General features: G+C 41.3%; 2 protein-coding genes across 12 annotated transcripts in view; both read right to left on the reverse strand.

Moving 5' to 3' along the window:
- The window catches only part of LOC120024943 (MAP kinase-activating death domain protein-like), an 85,164-nt gene extending 71,003 nt beyond the window's left edge, over positions 1-14,161 (reverse strand). For 5 of the 7 annotated variants that reach the window (XM_038969324.1, XM_038969323.1, XM_038969322.1 and 2 more), the window contains exon 1: positions 13,826-14,160. The gene's annotated coding sequence lies outside the window, so the exon portion shown is untranslated. Of the gene's footprint in view, positions 1-13,825 lie in introns of all 7 variants that reach the window. The other 2 variants (XM_038969327.1, XM_038969325.1) reach the window with 2 other exon arrangements.
- Positions 14,162-15,984: 1,823 nt separating this feature from the next.
- Positions 15,985-22,721, reverse strand: part of LOC120024726 (oxysterols receptor LXR-alpha-like) — a 30,771-nt gene continuing 24,034 nt past the window's right edge. For all 5 annotated transcript variants that reach the window (XM_038968996.1, XM_038968995.1, XM_038968994.1 and 2 more), the window contains 2 exons: positions 19,623-19,717; positions 15,985-19,358 (listed from right to left, as the gene is read on the reverse strand). In XM_038968996.1, coding sequence (XP_038824924.1) covers positions 19,212-19,358; positions 19,623-19,717 — 242 coding nt within the window. In that variant the 3' untranslated portion in view covers positions 15,985-19,211. The remainder of the gene's footprint in view (positions 19,359-19,622; positions 19,718-22,721) is intronic.

The following is a 22,721-nucleotide window of genomic DNA, read 5'->3' on the forward strand; positions in this document are numbered from 1 at the left end:
GTCCATTACATGACGCATCTTGAAAATATGAAGAGAGGTGATGTGTTGTGTTTGCCCCAAACATAATGCTTGGTATTGAGGACATAAAGTTAATTTCTTTGACATGTTCTTCGCAGTTTTACTTTAGTGCCTGATTGCAAACAGGATGCATGTTTTGGAAATAGTTTATTCTGTACAGGCTTCCTTCTTTTCACTCTGTCGTTTAAGTTAGTTTTGTGGAGTAACTACAGCCATTAACTTCTTTAGTAGTTTGGATAAAAAGGTGCCCAGAGTAAACTGCCTGCTACTCTGTCCTAAAAGCTAGAATATGCATATAATTAGTATATTTGGATAGAAAACACTCTGAAGTTTCTAAAACTGTTTGAATGATGTCTATGAGTATAACAGAACTCATATGGCAGGCAAAACCCTGAGAAAAAATCCAACCAGGAAGTGGGAAATCTGAGGTTTGTAGTGTTTCAACTCTTTGCCTATCCAAGATACAGTGGAAATGGGGTCATGTTGCACTTCCTACGGCTTCCACTAGATGTCAACAGTCTTTAGGAGCTTGTTTGATGCCTCTACTATAAAGGAGGAGGGAATGAGAGGGGATTGAGTCAGAGGTCTGGCAGAGTGTCACGAGCTGGTCACGCGAATTCACATGAGGTAGCTTGCGTTCCATCGCATTTCTGAAGACAAAGGAATTCTCCGGTTGGAACATTATTGAAGATTTATGATAAAAACATCCTAAGGATTGATTCTATACTTAGTTTGACATGTTTCTACGGACTGTAATATGACTTTTCGCCTGGACCTGCCAGCGCGTCGGCAGTTTGGATTGTGTACTAAACGCGCGAACAAAAGGAGGTGTTTGGACATAAATGATGGACTTTATCTAACAAATCAAACATTTATTGTGGAACTGGGATTCCTGGGAATGCATTCTGATGAAGATCATCAAAGGTAAGTGAATATTTATAATGCTCTTTCTGACTTTGTTGACTCCACAACATGGCAGATATCTCTTTGGCTTGCTGGGCTCTGAGCGCTGTACTCAGATTATTGCATGGTGTGCTTTTTCGGTAAAGCTTTTTTGAAATCTGACACAGCGGTTGCATGAAGGAGAAGTTTATCTAAAGTTTCATGCATAACACATTTTCATCAACATTTATAATGAGTATTTCTGTAAATTGATGTGGCTCTCTGCAAAATCACCGGATGTTTTGGAAGCAAAACATTACTGAACGTAACGCGCCAATGTAAACTGAGATTTTTGGATATAAAAATGAACTTTATCGAACAAAACATACATGTATTGTGTAACATGAAGTCCTATGAGTGTCATCTGATGAAGATCATCAAAGGTTAGTGATTCATTTTATCTCTATTTATGCTTTTTGTGACTCCTCTCTTTGACTGGAAAAATGGCTGTGTTTTTCGGTGGCTATGTACTGACCTAACATAATCGTTTGGTGTGCTTTCGTCGTAAAGCCTTTTTGAAATCTGACACGTTGGCTGGATTCACAACAAGTGTAGGTTTAATTTGGTGTATTGCATGTGTGATTTCATGAAAGTTACATTTTTCTAGTAATTTATTTGAATTTGGCGCTCTGCATTTTCACTGGATGTTGGCCATGTGGGACGCTATCCCAGAGAGGTGAAACGCCGTAAGTGTTTTAAAAAGTCACCAATGGCCTCATGGTGACATCCCAGAATGGTTTCCTTCTTCTCCGGCAACTGAGTTAGGAAGGACACCTGTATCTTTGTAGTGACTGGGTGTATTGATACACCATCCAAAATGTAATTAATAGCTTCACCATGCTCAAAGTGATATTCATTGACTGTTTTTTTTTTTACCCATCTACCAATAGGAGCCCTTCTTTGCGAGGCATTGGAAAACCTTCCTGGTCTTTGTGGTTGAATCTGGGTTTGAAATTCACTGCTCAACTGAGGGGCCTTACAGATAATTATGTGTGGGGTACAGAGATAAGGTAGTCATTCAAAAATCATGTTTAAAGCTATTATTCCACTCACAGTGAGTCTGTGGCTGACTTAAGCACATTTTTACTCCTGAACTTATTTAGGCTTGCCATACCTTTCCCATCTAAAAGAATTAAGGCTGGTTTCTAAATTACATACGCAACACAAAAACAGTACGCATTCTTGTGTCAAATTATGAATTGTGGGGCTGCACATGTCTGTGTAGGTTTCCTACGCAACACCATTGTGTATAGCTACTTGTAGTTCTTCAATGCGTCTGTACATAGGGTATAAACTAGGCTTAAGGCATAATTCATTGAGGAAATATTAGCCTACTGAGTGTGTGAAAAACAAGGTGGATCTGAGAGAAAAATCTCTAAAAAGATAGAAGAGAATGGAAGTCTAACGTCCTTACTCAACTGGTCATGTGACCTACTTGCCTCCCAGTCGATCATTTTTTATTCCGCCTACAGCCCTATCGGCCTGAGGTAATAACATTCAGCATAGTCGTCATAGCAACCCAACTCTGCTTTCTTCTTGTGCAGCTGTGTGTCGGCTATTCTTAAATCAGAGAACGCTAGTGAGCAGGGCACCATGTTATCAGTGGCACCAAAGGTTTTATTATCGAGGCTAATGGGCCATTTTACAAAATATGATGAGGTCAAATTAGGAAATTTACCATGACAGCTACAAAGCAAAAACCAGGAAGAATGTAGCCTATATATGGCTCTGGACAAGGCCTGACCAAATGGCAAGCATTAACAAAAAACCTGACAGGCAAAGAACGGAAGAGGACAAGTACCTCAAGTAGACTCAAAGAATAATGTGAATTGGTTCATAAAAAGTGAGGCTGTGATCTAAAATAGGCATAACTGGCCATTCACTGAAAAGGTAGCCTAATGTTTGATTACAACAGCTCTAGTTCATTCAATTTCCTCAATGACGCCTGTGGCTCATTTCTTAAGTTGCTCCTTTCACAATAAAACCTAATTACCTACCCACAGGCCTGGGATATTGATAAAGCTTAATTGCGTGCTCAATTTCAGGTCATACCCGTACAATATTACGCAGACGTCAAAGGCTGGTATAAACAAATGTCCATGGAAGGTTATTCTCAGTTGTCAAAAAAGGCCCACTAGGCTTACTACTATAAATTGTCAACAAAGTAACTAGGCCTATAAACGGTCTAGAATCTTCATTTAAGATGCCACCGCATGTACGTAGGCCTAGCTTTTCCTCCCTATCAATAACAGAGCAAATATTGCCTGAGCCGCCTTCACTGGTTTGTTTACATTCCTTCTCGGAGTAGCATAATTAACTTACAAATGTGTGGGCGCTAATGCACTGGGGACCTCAGCAGTGAAGTGTCAGCAAATAACAAATCTATGTGGCCATGTAAAAACTGTGCACGCTTATATCTTGTTCCCAGTAGCCTTCTTAAATGGTGATAAAATCTCAGCTACACCTAGCATCTATAATTCAAACTAGGCTTAGGCTACATCTAGAGCCAGACAACGTGATCATTTAACAAAGTAGTCCAGTACCTACATCTGGACTACTCGGTGCATTCTGCACTAGAAACTAGATACATTTGCAAGTGGTGCCTTTGAAACTACACCCAGAAAGACAAACACTCCACAACCAGATCAGCTTACCAGTAGCCTATATGTTAAAGTTGGTTGTGTTTGATCTGATGGGTAAAGGCATCCTCAAATATTAGCCTACTAGGCCCAAGTGCTCAGCAAAAGGAAATAGCCACGGAGAATGGAGTAAAAGCACCAGACCGTCTGGATAGTATGTGTACCCGGAGATGGAGACATGAAATACAGGCTGTTCGTGCCATTCATTTGCTAACAGTTTGCCATTTGGAGTGGCTATGACTGAAACAGCCTGTAGCACACAACAGACTGCAAAAGACTGATATTCAGCCGCTGAATTTCAATGCCTATGGGGCCTTGACAACATTTACAAAATAATTCAAACCTGTACAAGAAACAAGCCACCATTAGGCTGCCTTCCTCCAATTGGATTCAACTTGGGATGCACGATATATCGGTGATCGGACGATATTAGCTAAAAATGCCAACATCAGTATCGGCCGATGTCTAGTTTAACGCCGATGTGCAAAACCAATGTCGAAGCTGACGTGCATACCTATATAACCTAGGTACATGACGTAATGACGCCAGGTAAAATGTTGAGCTATACGTGCAACACAGCATTCCTAAACTAGCCCACAATGTCTGCTGTGTGGATCGAGCAGTCAACAAGTCGAGCAGTCATTTGAAAGAGAAACAAAATTTCAGCGAGACAACTCAAAGGCAAAATCCATTAAAGCCAAGATAATGGAATTCATTGCCCTTGACAATAAACCATTCACCGTCATGAGTAATGTTGGATTTCGTCGACTGGTCGAGCACCGCTACACACTACCAAGTGCGCAATTTTTCAGATGTTGCCCTACCGGAGTTACACAGTAATAGAGCCACTGCTGTTAGCTTCAAGACATACATACTATGGAATGCCGTTTGGGTCTTTGCGTGTCAAAAAAGAAACAGTACCACTATCAAAGCCGTACAAAAAAAAGTCTGCAAACAAGCAAACACCAGCCACGAACGATGTGTTTACAATACAGCATTGGTAATGAATAATAATTTGTTTGACCGCAACTTCTTGGTACCTAGCTAGCACTAATACAACCAGCCTGAAAACAATGACCAGTAGAAACTGCAGTTTTTTTAATTATTCTTAGCAATGATTTAGGAATCCTTGTGATTAAGTATTAGCTAGGTTTCCAATTGTTGTTCGCCTATTGAAATTGAACTTCAGTTTGTGAAAATAAATAGCTAGCCAGCTACTTAACCCTGTTGCCCAAAGCTAACGTTATAAGCAGCCCGCTAGCTTCATCTGGCTAGTGAGGCTCAACCCGACCAGGTTATGTGTTGTGAAGCTAGCCACAATAAGAATTAGGCACAAAAGTGGAATTTGCAGCTTGCCTTTAAAATAAAAGTGCAATTAACAGTGATGCAAATTAATACAAATAGTAGAATTATGCCATACTTTTATTTTGAATGCTAACCACAAAGCCACTATTGTGGCTAATTCTTATTGTGGCTAGCTTCACAGATGGGTCTGACCACCATTAATCAAATAATAACTGTTTAATAAATTAGGGTTATTTTAGATGATGACACCTAGCTATATATTTAGCTAGCTAACTATAGCTACTGAAACAGATGTCGTTTTGCTATGTATTTGGAGGAAGAACATGATTTGCATCCATGAGCTAGCTAGCTTTTCTTTTTATGGCCAGCATTGTAGGGGCGCAAGACAACTTTACCAGCATCATAGCATACGTATCGATGAATCGCTGTGACATATGAAATACGAGTGATAGTGTAATCAATGTGTAATAACTACATCAAATTTATGAACGCGTTAAATTATTATGTGACGTGCAGTCATATTCAGGTCCTGATTCGTCAAATAGTGTTATGTTATTTGACACTTCAAATATAGTGTTAAATAGTATATTTTTGACACTCAAAGACCCAAACGGCGTTCCATAGCAACCCTGGTTGAGAATGAACCGACTGAACAAATGAACAACAAAACAGCACAGCAAGTAAGTGAAAGAATTGTTTTAACTTGTAATGGGGACATACGTAAATGCAAACAAAATAACTTTTTGGTCAGTGTTGTGTGTGTAACCTTTATTTAACTCGGCAAGTCAGTTAAGAACAAATTCTTATTTACAATGATGGCCTAACCCCGGCCAAACCCGGACGACGCTGGGCCAATTGTGCGCCGCCCTATGGGACTCCCAATCACGGCCGGATGTGATACAGCCTGGATTCGACCCCAGGGACTGTAGTGACGCCTCTTGCACTGAGATGCAGTGATTTAGACCGCTGGGTCCATGTGTGTGTGTTAAATATTTAACTGTACTAGAATGCTTAAAAAAGGAAGCTAAAAGTATTTCGGTATTGGCGAAAAATGTCATATAGGTGCATCACTAGATTCAACTCTAATGAAACTATGGGCAAAAACTAGGGCTGGGAATCGCCAGGGACCTCACGATACAATATTACCACAATACTTAGCTGCCGATAACAGATATATTGCGATTCTCACAATTCTATATGGATTGCGATTTGATACTGCAAATATACTGCTATTTGACATTCCAAATACACTACCGGTCAAAAGTTTTAGAACACTCATTCAAGGGTTTTTCTTTATTTTCACTATTTTCTACATTGTAGAATCATAGTGAAGACATCAAAACCATGAAATTACACACTTGGAATCATGTAGTAACCAAAAAAAGTGTTAAACAAATCAAAATATATTTTTATATTTAAGATTCTTCAAAACAGCCTTGATGACAGCTTGCACACTCTTGGCATTCTCTCAACCAGCTTCATGGATGTAGTCACCTGGAATGCATTTCAAGGTGTGCCTTGTTAAAAGTTAATTTGTGGAATTTCTTTCCTTAATGCATTTGAGCCAATCAATTGTGTTGTGACAAGGTAGGGGGTATACAAAAGATAGCCCTATTTGGTAAAAGACAAAGTCCATATTATGGCAAGAACAGCTCAAATAAACAAAGAGAAACAATAGTCCATCGTTACTTTAAGATAAGGTCAGTCAATATGGAAAACTTCAAGAACTTTGTTAGTATCTTCAAGTGGGTTTGGCAGATGACAGGAGAACGCATCGTACCATCTGTAAAGTTTGGTGAAGGAAGAATAATGGTCTGGGGATGTTTTTCATGGTTTAGGCTAAGGTCCCTTAGTTCCAGTGAAGGGAAATCTTAATGCTACAACATACAATGACATTCTAGACAATTCTGTGCTTCCAACTTTGTTGCAACAGTTTGGGAAGCACTTTCCTGTTTCAGCATGACAATGCACAAAGCAAGGTCCATACAGAATTGGTTTGTCGAGATCGGTGTGGAAGAACTTGACTGGCCTGCACAGAGCCCTGACCCTGCACAGAGCCCTGACCTCAACCACATCGAACACCTTTGGGAGGAATTGGAACGCCGACTGCGAGCCAGGCCTAATCGTCCAACATCAGTGCCCGACCTCACTACTGCTCATAGCTGAATGGAAGCAAGTCCCGACAGCAATGTTCCAACATTTAGTGGAAAGCCTTCCCAGAAGAGTGGAGGCTGTTATGGCAGAAAAGTGGGGACCAACTCCATATCAATGCCCATGACTTTGGAATTAGATGTTTGACGGGCAAGTGGCCACATACTTTCGGTCATGTAGTGCATGTCTGCTGCAGAGAGAGAGAGCATGACAAAATTAGTTTTGATCAGTCACGGAAACAAAAGTGCTGAAAACATGTTGGCTAACCATTTAAAAAGAAGATGAATAACAAGCTATAAGATAGAAAAATTGTTCTGGAGCAGGTACAGCTGACTAGCGCTAGCTAACGCTCCCTAGCAAAAAAAGAATATATATATATATATACACTGCTCAAAAAAATAAAGGGAACACTTAAACAACACAATGTAACTCCAAGTCAATCACACTTCTGTGAAATCAAACTGTCCACTTAGGAAGCAACACTGATTGACAATAAATTTCACATGCTGTTGTGCAAATGGAATAGACAAAAGGTGGAAATTATAGGCAATTAGTAAGACACCCCCAAAAAAGGAATGGTTCTGCAGGTGGTGACCACACACCACTTCTCAGTTCCTATGCTTCCTGGCTGATGTTTTGGTCACTTTTGAATGCTGGCGGTGCTTTCACTCTAGTGGTAGCATGAGACGGAGTCTACAACCCACACAAGTGGCTCAGGTAGTGCAGTTCATCCAGGATGGCACATCAATGCGAGCTGTGGCAAAAAGGTTTGCTGTGTCTGTCAGCGTAGTGTCCAGAGCATGGAGGCGCTACCAGGAGACAGGCCAGTACATCAGGAGACGTGGAGGAGGCCGTAGGAGGGCAACAACCCAGCAGCAGGACCGCTACCTCCGCCTTTGTGCAAGGAGGTGCACTGCCAGAGCACTGCAAAATGACCTCCAGCAGGCCACAAATGTGCATGTGTCAGCATATGGTCTCACAAGGGGTCTGAGGATCTCATCTCGGTACCTAATGGCAGTCAGGCTACCTCTGGCGAGCACATGGAGGGCTGTGCGGCCCCACAAAGAAATGCCACCCCACACCATGACTGACCCACCGCCAAACCGGTCATGCTGGAGGATGTTGCAGGCAGTAGAACGTTCTCCACGGCGTCTCCAGACTCTGTCACGTCTGTCACATGTGCTCATGTGCTCAGTGTGAACCTGCTTTCATCTGTGAAGAGCACAGGGCGCCAGTGGCGAATTTGCCAATCTTGGTGTTCTCTGGCAAATGCCAAACGTCCTACACGGTGCTGGGCTGTAAGCACAACCCCCACCTGTGGACGTCGGGCCCTCATACCACCCTCATGGAGTCTGTTTCTGACCGTTTGAGCAGACACATGCACATTTGTGGCCTGCTGGAGGTCATTTTGCAGGGCTCTGGCAGTGCACCTCCTTGTACAAAGGCGGAGGTAGCGGTCCTGCTGCTGGGTTGTTGCCCTCCTACGGCCTCCTCCACATCTCCTGATGTACTGGCATGTCTCCTGGTAGCGCCTCCATGCTCTGGACACTACGCTGACAGACACAACAAACCTTTTTGCCACAGCTCGCATTGATGTGCCATCCTGGATGAACTGCACTACCTGAGCCACTTGTGTGGGTTGTAGACTCCGTCTCATGCTACCACTAGAGTGAAAGCACCGCCAGCATTCAAAAGTGACCAAAACATCAGCCAGGAAGCATAGGAACTGAGAAGTGGTGTGTGGTCACCACCTGCAGAACCATTCCTTTTTTGGGGGTGTCTTACTAATTGCCTATAATTTCCACCTTTTGTCTATTCCATTTGCACAACAGCATGTGAAATTTATTGTCAATCAGTGTTGCTTCCTAAGTGGACAGTTTGATTTCACAGAAGTGTGATTGACTTGGAGTTACATTGTGTTGTTTAAGTGTTCCCTTTATTTTTTTGAGCAGTGTATATATATATATATATATATATATGCACACACACACAGAACAAAAAATGAAGAACTTGTAAGACTTCCTATAAGTAAATCAGTCAATTGAAATAAATTCATTAGGCACTAATCTATGGATTTCATATGACTGGGCAGGGTCGCAGCCATGGATGGGCATAGCCCCACCAACTTGTGAGCCAGGCCCAGCCAATCAGAATTACTTTTCCCTCACAAAAGGGCTTCATTACAGACATAAATAATCCTCAGCACTCCCCACTCAGGCGACCCCGCAGGTGAAGAAGCCGTATGTGGAGGTCCTGGGCTGGCGTAGTTACATGTGGTCTGCGGTTGTGAGGCCGGTTGGACATACTGCCAAATTATCTAAAATAATGTTGAAAGTGGCTTATTGGTAGAGAAATTAACATTCAATTATTTGGCAACAGCTCTGGTAGACATTGCTGCAGTCAGCATGCCAATTGCACGCTCCCTCAACTTAAGACATCTGTGGCATTGTGTTGTGTAACAAAACCACACATTTTAGAGTGGCCTTTTACTGTCCCCAGCATAAGGTGCACCTGTGTAATGATCAAATTGTTTAATCAGCTTCTTGATATGCCACACCTGTCAGGTGGATGTATTATCTTGGCAAATGAGAAATACTCACTAACAGGGATGTCAACACATTTGTGCATAAAATTTGAGAGAAATAAGCATTTTGTGCATATGGAAAATTTCGGGGATCTTTATTTCAGCTCATACAACCAACACTTTACATGTTGCATTTAGATTTTTGTTCAGTGTATATAAAAATTAATCGATACTTGGAGTCAAAGTATCAATATAAATTAGTCCAAAATAATATCAATCCCCCCCATCACTAGCAAATTCTGTTTGGAAATGCCACATAGCCAAGCTGATTAAGAAATGTCCTTTTGATTGGGCAATTTATTGTTTTATGTTTACAGTTAGGGCCTAGCTAGGCCGGTATTTCTGTCCAGTATATAGCAAAACATTTGTAACTGCCACCTTCAGTATGCCACATTAATGACAACACCAGAGTTTTTATATCTGGCCTGGACGTGAAGGCCCCCAGCATCAACATACAGAGCTGACAACATACACCATTTCCCCACCAAAACCAATAACCCTTCTTCACTATGCATAGTGTACGTCACTGTGTACACTATGCGTTGCATGCCAGGTTTCAATAGCTGCACAATTTTAACATATTGAAATAGTTATTGAAAATACACATTTTAGGGTAGGGGTAACAGAGCTAGAGGTCCAGGTCAAAGTTTACCAATGCAACAGCAACACTGGCAAAACACAAGATACACTGTAAACCTCTCAGCTGCCTCATCTGACAAGAGGTGAGATCTGGGTCGAGCAATCAAAGCCTTCCTTTCTCGGAGAGCAGGAAATCAGAGTAGGCTGGCGTAATGACTGAGCCATGTGAGAGAAAGCAAGCCCCCACAAATCGAATCATCTTCACAGTCTAAATAATGGCACAGGTTAATTAAGGCAACAGCTGAATCTGGTTAGAGCGGTCTACTCTGCAGGAGGCACTGACTGGTTATGTAAGCATTGAGGGGAGATATGATTCACACAACATGCAAACCAACTTTTACCAGTAACACTGAATCGCAACCAAGATGGAAAGGATGTAGCCTATTGCAGTTGCCTCACATTTTTAAACTGGCCAGATTGTCCCTTTATTGGACAAGACAACGTCTTGATAGTTTTGCTGCGAACAAAACTAAAACTGCGGAAAGACACCTAGAAACAGTAAACATAGGTACACAAAAGTGCTGTACAGTTGGGAATATTCTGAAGTACTGCATTTTCACCATTCACTGGAAATTGGTGCTCTTGATGGTGTTTCAAAACATGAAAATGACTCCATCACACCAGCTGGTTGGCCATGGTCTCATAGTAAATAAACAAATGTGGCTCTCTCTCTTGGTCCCTAAAGGGACGGATCTTGATGTTGTGGCTAGTGTGTCAGCATTCAGACATAGGCCTAATATAGTTAAATAAAGGTTAAATAAAAAAATATAATATTATGCCTTCTATCAAATGAAGAAGACACCGACTAGTACAAGCAAAACTGCTTGAGTAGTACTCATGCAAGTATTTAAGCTATAGGCTTGAGCTTCTTTCTCATTCTTGCAATGTCATCATAATTTGCCTGACGTGCAACTGCAGCTAGACAGTGCAAGACCGTGTCCTTTGCTCCCGCCTGCCCTCGCCGTCGTTGACAGAACTGCGGGAAAGCAGTTCCCGACAGGCGGTGGCCAAATACACCTTCTACTGGTGTCCTAGCTATTGTTAGCTACCTAGGTAGCACCCAGCGTCCTTCACTAAACACCTGCCCTCGCCTTTGTTAACAGACAAGCGGGAGTGAAGTACAGTCTACCGGTGTGCTAGCTAGCTACCTTTCCCACCTGCTGTGTACAGGAGTCCTAGCTAGCTAGAGGGCTCACACAGTGTCCTTCGCTCCCGCCTGCCGAACACCTGCCCTCGCCATCGGTAACAAAACTGCCGGAAAGGAGTGCCCGATCAGGGACGCAAACTGGTGAGGGCCCAAAAAGGTGACACTTTTTTTTTTCTTCACGGAGACATGCGGGTTTTAGCTAATTAAACAACAAAGAATATGCTCTACATGCTCAGTCTGTGTGTGTGTGTAAAATAAAAAAGTGGTTCATGTGAACCTAACTCACAGCTGAAAAATGTCAAGAAAGCAATCCAATGTTATTTGTTGCCTAGACTTTACTGCAAATGACAATCAAAACAATACACTAATATTGCAGTTAGCCATGACAGCCTTTATAATATAACGCTTGTGACCACACACATCTAAATATTGCACTTGGGTAAAAAACATCTTAAAGTGGAAATAGAATGAAACAAACAGGCATTCTATTTTGCTCTATTATAGTGGCCACTATAGTAGACATTGATAAGTGCACAAGGCTACATGTGTGCAAAAATAACATTCACAGAGTAAAAAATGTAATAATCCCCACTCACTCACACACAAGTGGTAGTGTCAAGTTCAACACAACAAAAGCAATATCTTGGGCTACACTGCAGGTTATTACATTGTACACTTTCTGCCTGTGGATATCTGTTCTACAATGTGCCAGCAGAGCATGATGCCCTTTGTTGGCATAATCGATCTCTTTCAGGCAGAGAGTACACCTGGCATACCCCTTTTTATCCACTGCATTGAAAAAGTGAGAAAGAGGGAAAGTGTGTGGTGCTCCTTTCACCTCTATAGTGGCATCCAGCTTAAGCCTCGATCCAGCTAGCAGGATAATTAACAATGCTAACAATACTTGTTCCACCACACCTTCTCCCTCACCTCAAATTTTCCAAATGCCAGTTGTTTTTCGGTTACAGCTCATGAAGTACGCTTCATCACCTTCTCACCCCCGTCTCCATGGACAGGCTTTACACCTACCTCTTCGTTATCATTCAGAGGACGTGCTGCTGTAAATGGCAAACTGCCGTCCTACTCTCTGCTGTCTTTCCAGAGCACACGCTGATGCTGTAACTTGCAAATCGGTTGTCTCTTCTCTCTTCAGTCGCGTGCTGCATTCTGTTATGTGAACGATTGGCTGAGCCTTGGATACAGCCAGTATTGCTCCAAACGCACATCACTCGTCAGATCTACACGAACACGTAGGTCACCTATTTTGGATTCTAAACGGCGAATTTCGCCAAAAGGTGACTAGTTTGCATCCCTGCCGATAGGCCGGGGCAAAGGACACTGTCTACCTAGTGATGCTACGTTTGATACTGGAGCTCAGAGGCACACGTCGCAATCGATAAGTGTACTTCAAAGCAGGGTGCCGATGCCTGTATCAATTTATCAGAAGCATGTGATCAATGACATCCGAAGCTTCGTTTCGTTGAACAACCACCTGATCGGTTTGGTAGAAGACAAAAAGGCTACGTTGCGCACAAGCTTAAGGGATGTGGGACGTCATCTATAATAATTTGGCTGCTCTAAATTCTTTTGACCAGCAGGTGCCAATAGTAACCGTGTTGGTCAAAGACTCGAGTAATGGACCTATTTGACAGAATTGTGTGAAAAACCTCAATGCTTCAGGAAGCTTAGTTTCCCCATCACTAGCTAAGGATTGTTGCCCCGTCACTTCTTCGGTGGGGTTTATCAGCGGTTGGCATCCAATGTTATGGTTCATTACCGCCACCTACTGTACTGGAGCGCCCCCGAATCCCGCCTGTGTACCAGAGCCCTAGCTTAAAAATTGACCAATAGAAGTATAAAGAGAGGTTCCTGCTGATGCAGTAACGCCCCAAATTGCGGGTCTCAATGGCACCCTTCTCGGGCTAGCTACACATAGCCTGGTTTGCTGGCTAGATAGAGCTAAACTATGACACTACCTCACGCTGTCTTGACGGAATAAGGAAGACAGTGGTGAAGGTGACTTAATTATGTGAAACGGAAAAGTTACCTCCAAATGGTTGACAAGTCCCATGTTTAATTACAATAAGGACGTGGATATTCTATCTACAACGACCCGCATGTAATTGTTGTTCCAGTGTTTAGCACCATCTATAATCAGCGTCCTTCAGGACAGGTAGAGAGCAAACAACTCCATCACGTATACGTACGTCACGAGTGATTTAGCTAACAGCTATCGTAGGTAGCTAGCTATCATAAGTAGCTGACTGTCTATCTTTAAGTTTGTTTACCATGGCAAGTAATATAATATTTGATCGATCTGTACTCATTGACGTTGTCACATTTGTGATAGTTGTGAAATTATCAACCAAGATACGAATTGAAAATGCAAGAACATCTTACCAGTAGCTAGCAGTATGTTAGCTAGGTGGCTAGCAATACACGCTAGCTGTCGTCGACGTCGGCCTGGTATGTTGTTGGTGGTAGAAAGAAAGCCAGCGAGGAGATGAATTGAGACGTATTTCAAATAGCGAGGTGTAACAAGTATCCTGGATCCATTTTCCAGAGATGGTGATTCAACAGCTCTTCAATGTGTATTTTAAATCCACACCTAATTTTAGCCTGTGAAATGCTAGTTGCTTGCACACGTATGATTATTGGCATAAAACCCGTCTTCATAACATTTCCTCCAGATCATCTGCAGGGACTGGAGTTCCGCGGGTGGGGGCAGACTGTACAATTGTGAGACCTATGTGAAGCTAGCCACAATAGTGGAATTTGCGGTTTGTCTTCAACATAAAAGTCCCTAATTGAAAGTAATGCAAACGGATACAAATAGTTGAATCATGTCATATTTGGACAATATGTTAAACAAGGTGGGCATGTTATATACATTTAACAATCAGTTGAAATCGCACTGTGGATGTCTTAGACTTCATCATTGCATTGGGGGCATACTTATTTATCTGTACAGCCTTACCTATGGCTTGTGGATCAATGACATGGGGTATCAGTCTAGTTTACACAAATATTAGTATCATAGCTCTTATTGTAGGACTTTGACTATGGGCTCAGTCAGCCTACTGTGGATATTTATATTCATAATGATATTGCACTGTACAGTCTTACCCCATTTCATTGATCCACAATCCATAGGTATCAGTCTGCTCAGTGACATCCAGGGCTACAGATATTAGCGGTGTAGCTCTTATTGCAGGACATTGACTGTGGGAAATCACTTCAGTACAATATGAATGTCAATACGCACAATAGGCTGACAGGGGAGGTGATTTCCCACAGTCAAAAGTCCCGCAATATGAGCTACGAGACTCATATTTGTGTAATCCTTCACAGTTGTGTTCTGTGGGTGTCACTGAGTGAACTGATACCCAATTCCATTGATCGCCAATCCATAGGTAAGGCTGTACAGTGAAATACAAGTATGCCCCCAATGCAATTCTGAAGTTTATTTGTATCCATTTGCATCACTTTCAATAAGGGACTTTGTTTTTTGTAGGTAGGTAATCCTTACTATGGCTAGCTTCACATAGGTTATTGGGAGAACAGGGCAGAGAGCTAGAAAGTCACTTTGCTGCCACTACAGCAGAACACACCCTTTTTTTATACACGTTTTACATGCATTTGTCAAATGATTACATTGTGCCACATTGGGTGGATTTGTTATTGTCAGTTCTTAGTCCAATCTCAAATGCAGGGCCTTGACATCCATTTAAATGAAATTAGTTAATGGACAAAAAAGGTCCCCTAAATAGCCAGAAATATTGTCCAGAAATTCAAGGATTGTATAGTTAAAGAAAACATCGCCAACACTGAATTCATTAGCAACTAAAACTTGCTTAGTGTACCTTTAGTTATCGTTACAATGTATACTGAACAAAAACAATTTAAAAGATTTTACTGAGTTATAGTTCATAAGGAAATCAGTCAACTAAATATATTCATTAAACCCTAATCTATGGATTTCACATGACTGGGCAGGGGTGCAGCCATGGGTGGGTCTGAGAGGGCATAGGCCCACCCACTGGGGAGCCAGGCCTAGCCAATCAGAATGAGTTTTTCCCCACAAAAGGGCTTTAGTACAGAGAGAAATACTCCAGTTTCATCAGCTGTCCGGGTGGCTAGCCTCGGACGATCCCACAGGTGAAGAAGCTGGATGTGTTGGTCCTGGGATGGCTTGGTTACACGTGGTCTGCAGTTGTGAGGTCGATTGGACGTACTGACAAATGCTCTAAAATGACATTGGAGGCAGCTTATGGTAGAGAAATGAACATTCAGTTCTGGGTGGACATTCCTGCAGTCAGCATGCCAATTGCACACTCACTCAAAACATCTGTGGCATTGTTGACAAAACTGCACATTTTACACTATCATTTTGTCCCCAGCACAAGGTACACCAGTGTAATAATCATGCTGTTTAATCAGCTTCTTGATATGCCACACCTGTCACGTGGATGGATTATCTTGGCAAAGGAGAAATGCTCCGTAACAGGGATGTAAACAAATTTTTGCACAACATTGAAAAATAAGCTTTTGTGCGCATGGAACATTTCTGGGATCGTTTATTTCAGCTCATGAAACCAACACTTTACATGTTGCGTTTATATTTTTGTTCAGTATATTTGGGAGTTGTCACTACGCATATCATTTAAAATGACAAGAAAATAGACCCCGAAAGGACTAGAACTATAATTGCATGAAGCCCGCTGTGTCATAAAGTAAATACTTGTCAATGCAGTAAAATTCCAAGTTGCCCAAATTCATTCTGTGTTTTACAAGCTCTTCTGATAAAAATGAATAAATAGCCACAACTGTTGACTGCTCTATTTGACAACAGAACAAATAAATTCATTTTACTGGCCGTGATATATTTAAGAGAACTAATTACAATAAAGCATTTATTTTGTATAAGCATAACTCAAATCACTTTGAAATTGTAATAAAACAAAAATCGGAAAAATTAGTGGTTTTTGGTTTCAGTTCGTACACAAATATATAATCTGGCAATAGGCTACAATATCTGTCAGGTTTTAATTTATACATATAAAGCAGAATATACATGTCTTAAAGTGTTAGAAATGCAAACTTATTTGAATATTTTATGTCAATATGGTTTACAGCTTCACCTTTTAAGATGTAGAGAAGGGAATTAAATGGGTTCTGCACACCAGAAGGTCATAAATGCTATTACAGTCAACTTTCAGTTACCTACAGTATTAACATTGCGTATTCTAAACTGAAAACATAATTTAGACTTAAGACACCATACTTTGTGTTAATGCTTAGGTTTTCTATTCAGACTGAAAATACTGATGTCATTTCAATGTAGACAATCATTTGCTGGTATGAGTTACATATTGAAAGGAAAAATAGGAAAACTGGGATTGTATGGTTTTGCAATTTAAGTCTCAAGAGTAGTTCAAATTAGATGGCTCCACACACGCATGCCCAGGGAAGAGCAAACCCTTTGAATAGTGTGAACTTTGAACCATCTTCAGGTTATGAGTCAGCTCCATCAAAGACAATCAATCTCAATATCAACCGAACTAAATAAAACAAAGCCATAAAAACCTGATGTTTGACATCAGACTACAAATAGAAGACCACCAACCCTAATATTACACATATTTGTTAAAAAATTGCATTGATTTTCTTCTCCTAACTGAAAGCTCCGTCTAGTAATTGTTCCATATAGCTTACTCCCTTATCTCTGTGCTACTTTGACATATTGTGCAACTGTTATGATAAATCTCCCTATTTTGTCTTGGAGTCATCAACTCTCCTCTGTTTCACACTGATCTGAGTTGTAAAGTGGGGTCAGTAATGGACAAAACTGTCTTGTCGATCAGAAATCGCATTTTTTTTAAAAGAAGCTTTCCTTCTCTAATTCCTTCTGAACGTTTGTTTTCAAAAGTGTCACATTAGCAAAGTCATCATCATACAAAGGACTGTGATAGAAACAGCATCATGGGGAAAAAACTGATGAGTAACAGCTTAGTCGAGTGAAATCGTATGACCTTATTAGCAATCAGAAATGGGTAAGACTATTATAACATTCACGAACAACCATTTATAAATAGTGTAAAACTATTGAGTTTTTCATTATTATTTGTAAGCATTTCTAAACATTTACAATGGTTTATTCATGAAAGTTATAGTGTAACCCAAAAATGTTAACGTTGCAGAAAGTACTGCAGGAGCGCAACTTAACTTATTTTGCTATTCCAACTATTGTGGGATGCAAAGCACATTTTAGACATCTGGATGAAATTGCCACTCAGATGTCTGGAACCATGCTAATTTGGGAGAAGGGAGGACAGTACATACAACTAGACCAGGGATGTACAACTGGTGGACCCCTCGGACTAATTTGTCGGGGTCTCAACTTACTGTTCAGAGTTTGTATATTCTATGTGCAATTTTGAAATTTGGTTGTGCATCAGCAGTCAATTAGCTCATGTCAGCTAAGTTACTCTAGCGGCCAGCTATCTAAACTTGTAGTAAGCATGGTCAAATTACCGACCGGTGTCTCTAAAATGTTTTGCTCGCAAGGTAGGCGGGGGAGATTGTGGGTACGCAGACCCACTGCATGTGGAGTTCTGTTTTTTTGTGCCACCAGCCGCATCAAAGAAGCCTATCCCTGGCCTAAGCTTACTACTCCCTAGCGTAGCATTGAAGTTGTTCCAGTGTATAAGGCCTCAGCTTGGACCTCACATATACAGTGATGCTTTAAAAAAATACAATTTAAAAATTCACTGCTTGCTTGTGCGTAAGTGAGTGATTGTACAAGTCATTTTGTATGGATGTCTTCACTTGTGGGCATACTAAATATATATATATTTTGTCATATTAATATATACTTTGTACATGTAAATCAATGTTTGAGTGCATTTACAAAATGGTTGGTGGGGGTCCTGCACTCGAAAGTGGTAGGCTACGCATCTCTATACCAACACTTCCAATCACTTTCCCTTAAACAATTCAACACCAATCAGAATTGCTTTCTTGTTCCTTCACCGAGAGGAGAACAAATCAGATGGCTGACTATTAAACTGCTAAATCACAACAATAATCAAGCAGGTGACCTACCATTCTAAAATACATCTGGACAGTGGACACCAATAAGACACATTGCTTAACATTGGCCAGCAGTTAGGATACCTCTGTATCCTATCCCATTGCAACACGGGGCTATAACGTCTTTGTTTATTTCCACTTTGGGGTTGTCATCCATGATGTGGAGGGGGGGGGGGCATTGCCAAAACCTTCATGGTAATTGTCGTTATAGATAGGCCGATCACGAGACTATCAACAGATATCAGTAGATGTAATGGTGAACACTGGCTAGCAAGTCTGAGCCACACTGACCATGGCAGCACAATCTCACCACAAGCCTGTCTCACCTTTAATAACGAAATGGGCGAGGGAGAGAAATCAGGTGTGCACAATCCTCAACCCATAGAAATAGAATGAATATAATTGGTAATTCTATTTCTTTGCCCCAACCTCCCCATGAGATTAGTATCCCAGTCTGCAGGACAGAGGGCCATCACTATCCTCCCAAACTGCATCGAAGATACAGAAGAAAAAAAGTTCCTCCAATCTGGCAACCGATCAGTAGGTTTGATCCGTCGTGTTTGGGTATCCTGGGAGGCATCGATTCATTCTCAAGTCTTTTTTTCGACACTCGAAAGACGAACCCACTGTTTCTGTCCATCCCAGTACGCAGGTTTGCGGAGCGCGGCAGAGTTCCGCAAGGGTGTCGGCGAAGTTACTCGTGGACGTCCCAGATTTCAGATAACAGCGGCGGGAGCTTCTTGTCCTGGAGGCGTAGGGCGAAGACCTGCTCAGAGTGGACGCTGCTGAGGGTGCGGAGGCTGACCAGCTTCATGAGCATGCGTGGAAACATCAGGTGATCCTAGAAGGAAGAGAGATTAATATAACCCCACTCATCATTCAGGGTTGGGGACCATTACATTTTGTATTTTTAAACATTTTCCTATTACTTTCTATTTGGATTTTCCCACTCATGACCTGAATTTCAATACATTTTCTGTACTGACTGGAATTGAAAATTGAATTCAACTCAACGTGGACTCAAGTGTGTGTGAAACTGAAACATCCTCAAAACCTACACATGGCGGCTTGTGCAAGTTAAATCATATGTAACTAGGGCACTCACGTTTGGTCTCTTTATCATGATGTAAGAACGAAGTGCGTCCACGTACGGCTGCTGCAGTCGCTCCACCAGTTCATGGTCCTGCACATTGGGCCGGTCTGGGGAACATACGAATACAGCTTAACGTTTTATACCTAATGCATAGATATGTTGAATGTTACTTCCTACATATGGGCAAGGTCTCTGTAGTACCCAGGTCAAGACATTAATAGTTTGAAATCCCATAACTCTTCGCATAAATGCGGGAGAACTCTAAACGAAGGGACCAGCGAGGCGAGTGAAAATAACTGAGTGAATGGCACGGAAGGTTCACCAAAGTCGAAAAAATAAACACATTCATAGTGAACTCCTCAACAAACACATGCAGTGCCTTCAGAAGGTATTCACACCCTTTGACTTTTTCCACATTTTAGTATGCGTTACAGCCTGAATTTAAAACTGATTCAATTTAGACTTTGTGTCACTGGCCTACACACACACACACACACACACAATACACCATAATGTCAAAGTGGAATGTTTAAAAAAAAAATCTTAAATATTATTTGAAAATAAGTATTCAACCCATTTGTTATGGCAAGCCAAAATAAGAAAATTGCTTAACAAGTCACATAATAAGTTGCATGGTGTTTAACATGATTTTTTAATGACTACCTCGTCTCTGTACCCCACACATACAGATAATTGTAAGATCCTTCAGTCGAGCAGTGAATTTCAAACAGATTCAACCACAAAGACCATAGGCTTTCTAAATGCTTCCCAAAGAAGTGCACCTATTGGTAGATGGGTAAAAATTTTAAAAGCAGACATTGAATATCCCTTTGAGGATGTTGAAGTTATTATTCATTCTACTTTGGATGGTATATCAATACACCCTGTCACTACAAAGATACTTCCTAACTCAGTTGCCAGAGAGGAAGGAAACCACTCAGGGATTTCACCATGAGGCCAATGGTGTCTTTAAAACCGTTAGAGTTTAGTGGCTGTGGTAGGGAGGTCAACAACATTGTGAAATAATCTGTCTAAACAATTGTTGGAAAAGTTACTTGTGTCACGCACAAAGTAAATGTCCTAACCGACTTGCCAAAACTATAGTTTGTTAACAAGAAATTTGCGAAGTGGTTGAAAAATGAGTTTTAATGACTCCAACTTAACTCTCAACTGTATAGTTTTGGCAAATCGGTTAGGACATCTACTTTGTGCATGACACAAGTAACTTTTCCAACAATTGTATCACAATTCCAGTGGGTCAGAAGTTTAAATACACTAAGTTGACTGTGCCTTTAAACAGCTTGGAACATTCCAGAAAATTATGTCATGGCTTTAGAAGCTTCTGATAGGCTAATTGGCGTCAATTGGAGGTGTACCTGAGGATGCATTTCAAGGCCTACCTTCAAACTCAGTGCCTCTTTACTTGACATCATGGGAAAATCGAAAGAAATTAGCCAAGACCTCAAAAACAATCGTAGACCTCCACAAGTCTGATTCATCCTTGGGAGCAATTTCCAACGGCCTGAAGGCACCACGTTCATCTGTACAAACAATAGTACGCAAGTATAAACACCATGGGACCACGCAGTTGTCATACCGCTCAGGAAGGAGACGCTTTGTCTCCTAGAGATGATCGTACTTTGGTGCGAAAAGTGCAAATCAATCCCAGAACAAAGGACCTTGTGAAGATGCTGGAGGAAACAGGTACAAACGCATCTATATCCACAGTAAAACAAGTCCTATAGTGACATAACCTGAAAGGCCGCTCAGCAAAAAAGAAGCCACTGCTCCAAAACCACCATAAAAAAAAGCCAGACTACAGTTCGCAACTGCACATGGGGACAAAGATCGTACTTTTGAGAAATTTCCTCTGGTCTGATGAAACAAAAATGGAACTGTTTGGCCATAATGACCATCGTTATGTTTGGAGGAAAAAGGGGGAGGCTTGCAAGTCGAAGAACACCATCCCAACCGTGAAGCACGGGGGTGGCAGCATCATGTTGTGGGGGTGCTTTGCTGCAGGAGGGACTGGTGCACTTCACAAAATAGATGGCATCATGAGGGAGGAAAATTATGTGGATATATTTAAGCAACATCTCAAGACATCAGTCAGGAAGATAAAGCTTGGTCGCAAATGGGTCTTCCAAATGGACAATGAGCCCAAGCATACTTCCAAAGTTGTGGTAAAATGGCTTAAGGACAACAAAGGTATATCGGAGGAGTGGCCATCACAAAGCCCTGACCTCAATCCTATAGAACATTTGTGGGCAGAACTAAAAAAATCGTGTGCGAGCAAGGCCTACAAACCTGACTCAGCTACACCAGCTCTGTCAGGAGGAATGGGCCAAAATTCACCCAACTTATTGTGGGAAGCTTGTGGAAGGCTACCTGAAACATTTGACCAAAGTTAAACAATTTAAAGGCAATGCTACCAAATACTAATTGAGTGTATGTAAACTTCTGACCCACTGGGAATGTGATGAAAGAAATAAAAGCTGAAATAAATCCCTCTACTATTATTCGGACATTTCACATTCTTAAAATAAAGTGGTGATCCTAACGGACCTAAGACAGGGAATTTGTACTAGGATTAAATGTCAGGAATTGTGATAAACTGAGTTTAAATGTATTTGGCTAAGGTGTATGTAAACCGCCGACTTCAACTGTATGCTTGTCATCAGCAAGAACTAGGAATTTTGTGGGCATAAAAAGAAACAATAGAGTTAAGCACAAGTAAAATCCAAGAGGAAAACCTGGTTCAGTCTTTTTTCCAACAGACAGTGGGAGACAAATTCACCTTTCAGCAGGACAATAAACACACAAGGCCAAATATACACTGACGTTGCTTACCAAGATGACACTGAATACTCCTGAGTGGCCTAGTTACAGATTTAACTTAAATAGACTTAATCTATGGCCAAACTTGAAAATGACTGTCTAGCAATGATCAACAACCAACTTGACAGAGCTATAAGAATTATTTTAAGAATGTGCAAATATTTGCACAATCCAGGTGTGCAAAGCTCAGACTTACCCAGAAAGACTCACAGCTGTAATCACTGCCTAAGGTGATACTAACATGTATTGACTCAGGGGTGTGAATATTCATGT

Source organism: Salvelinus namaycush, chromosome 30 (genome assembly GCF_016432855.1).
Source record: "Salvelinus namaycush isolate Seneca chromosome 30, SaNama_1.0, whole genome shotgun sequence".
Taxonomy (NCBI): domain Eukaryota; kingdom Metazoa; phylum Chordata; class Actinopteri; order Salmoniformes; family Salmonidae; genus Salvelinus; species Salvelinus namaycush.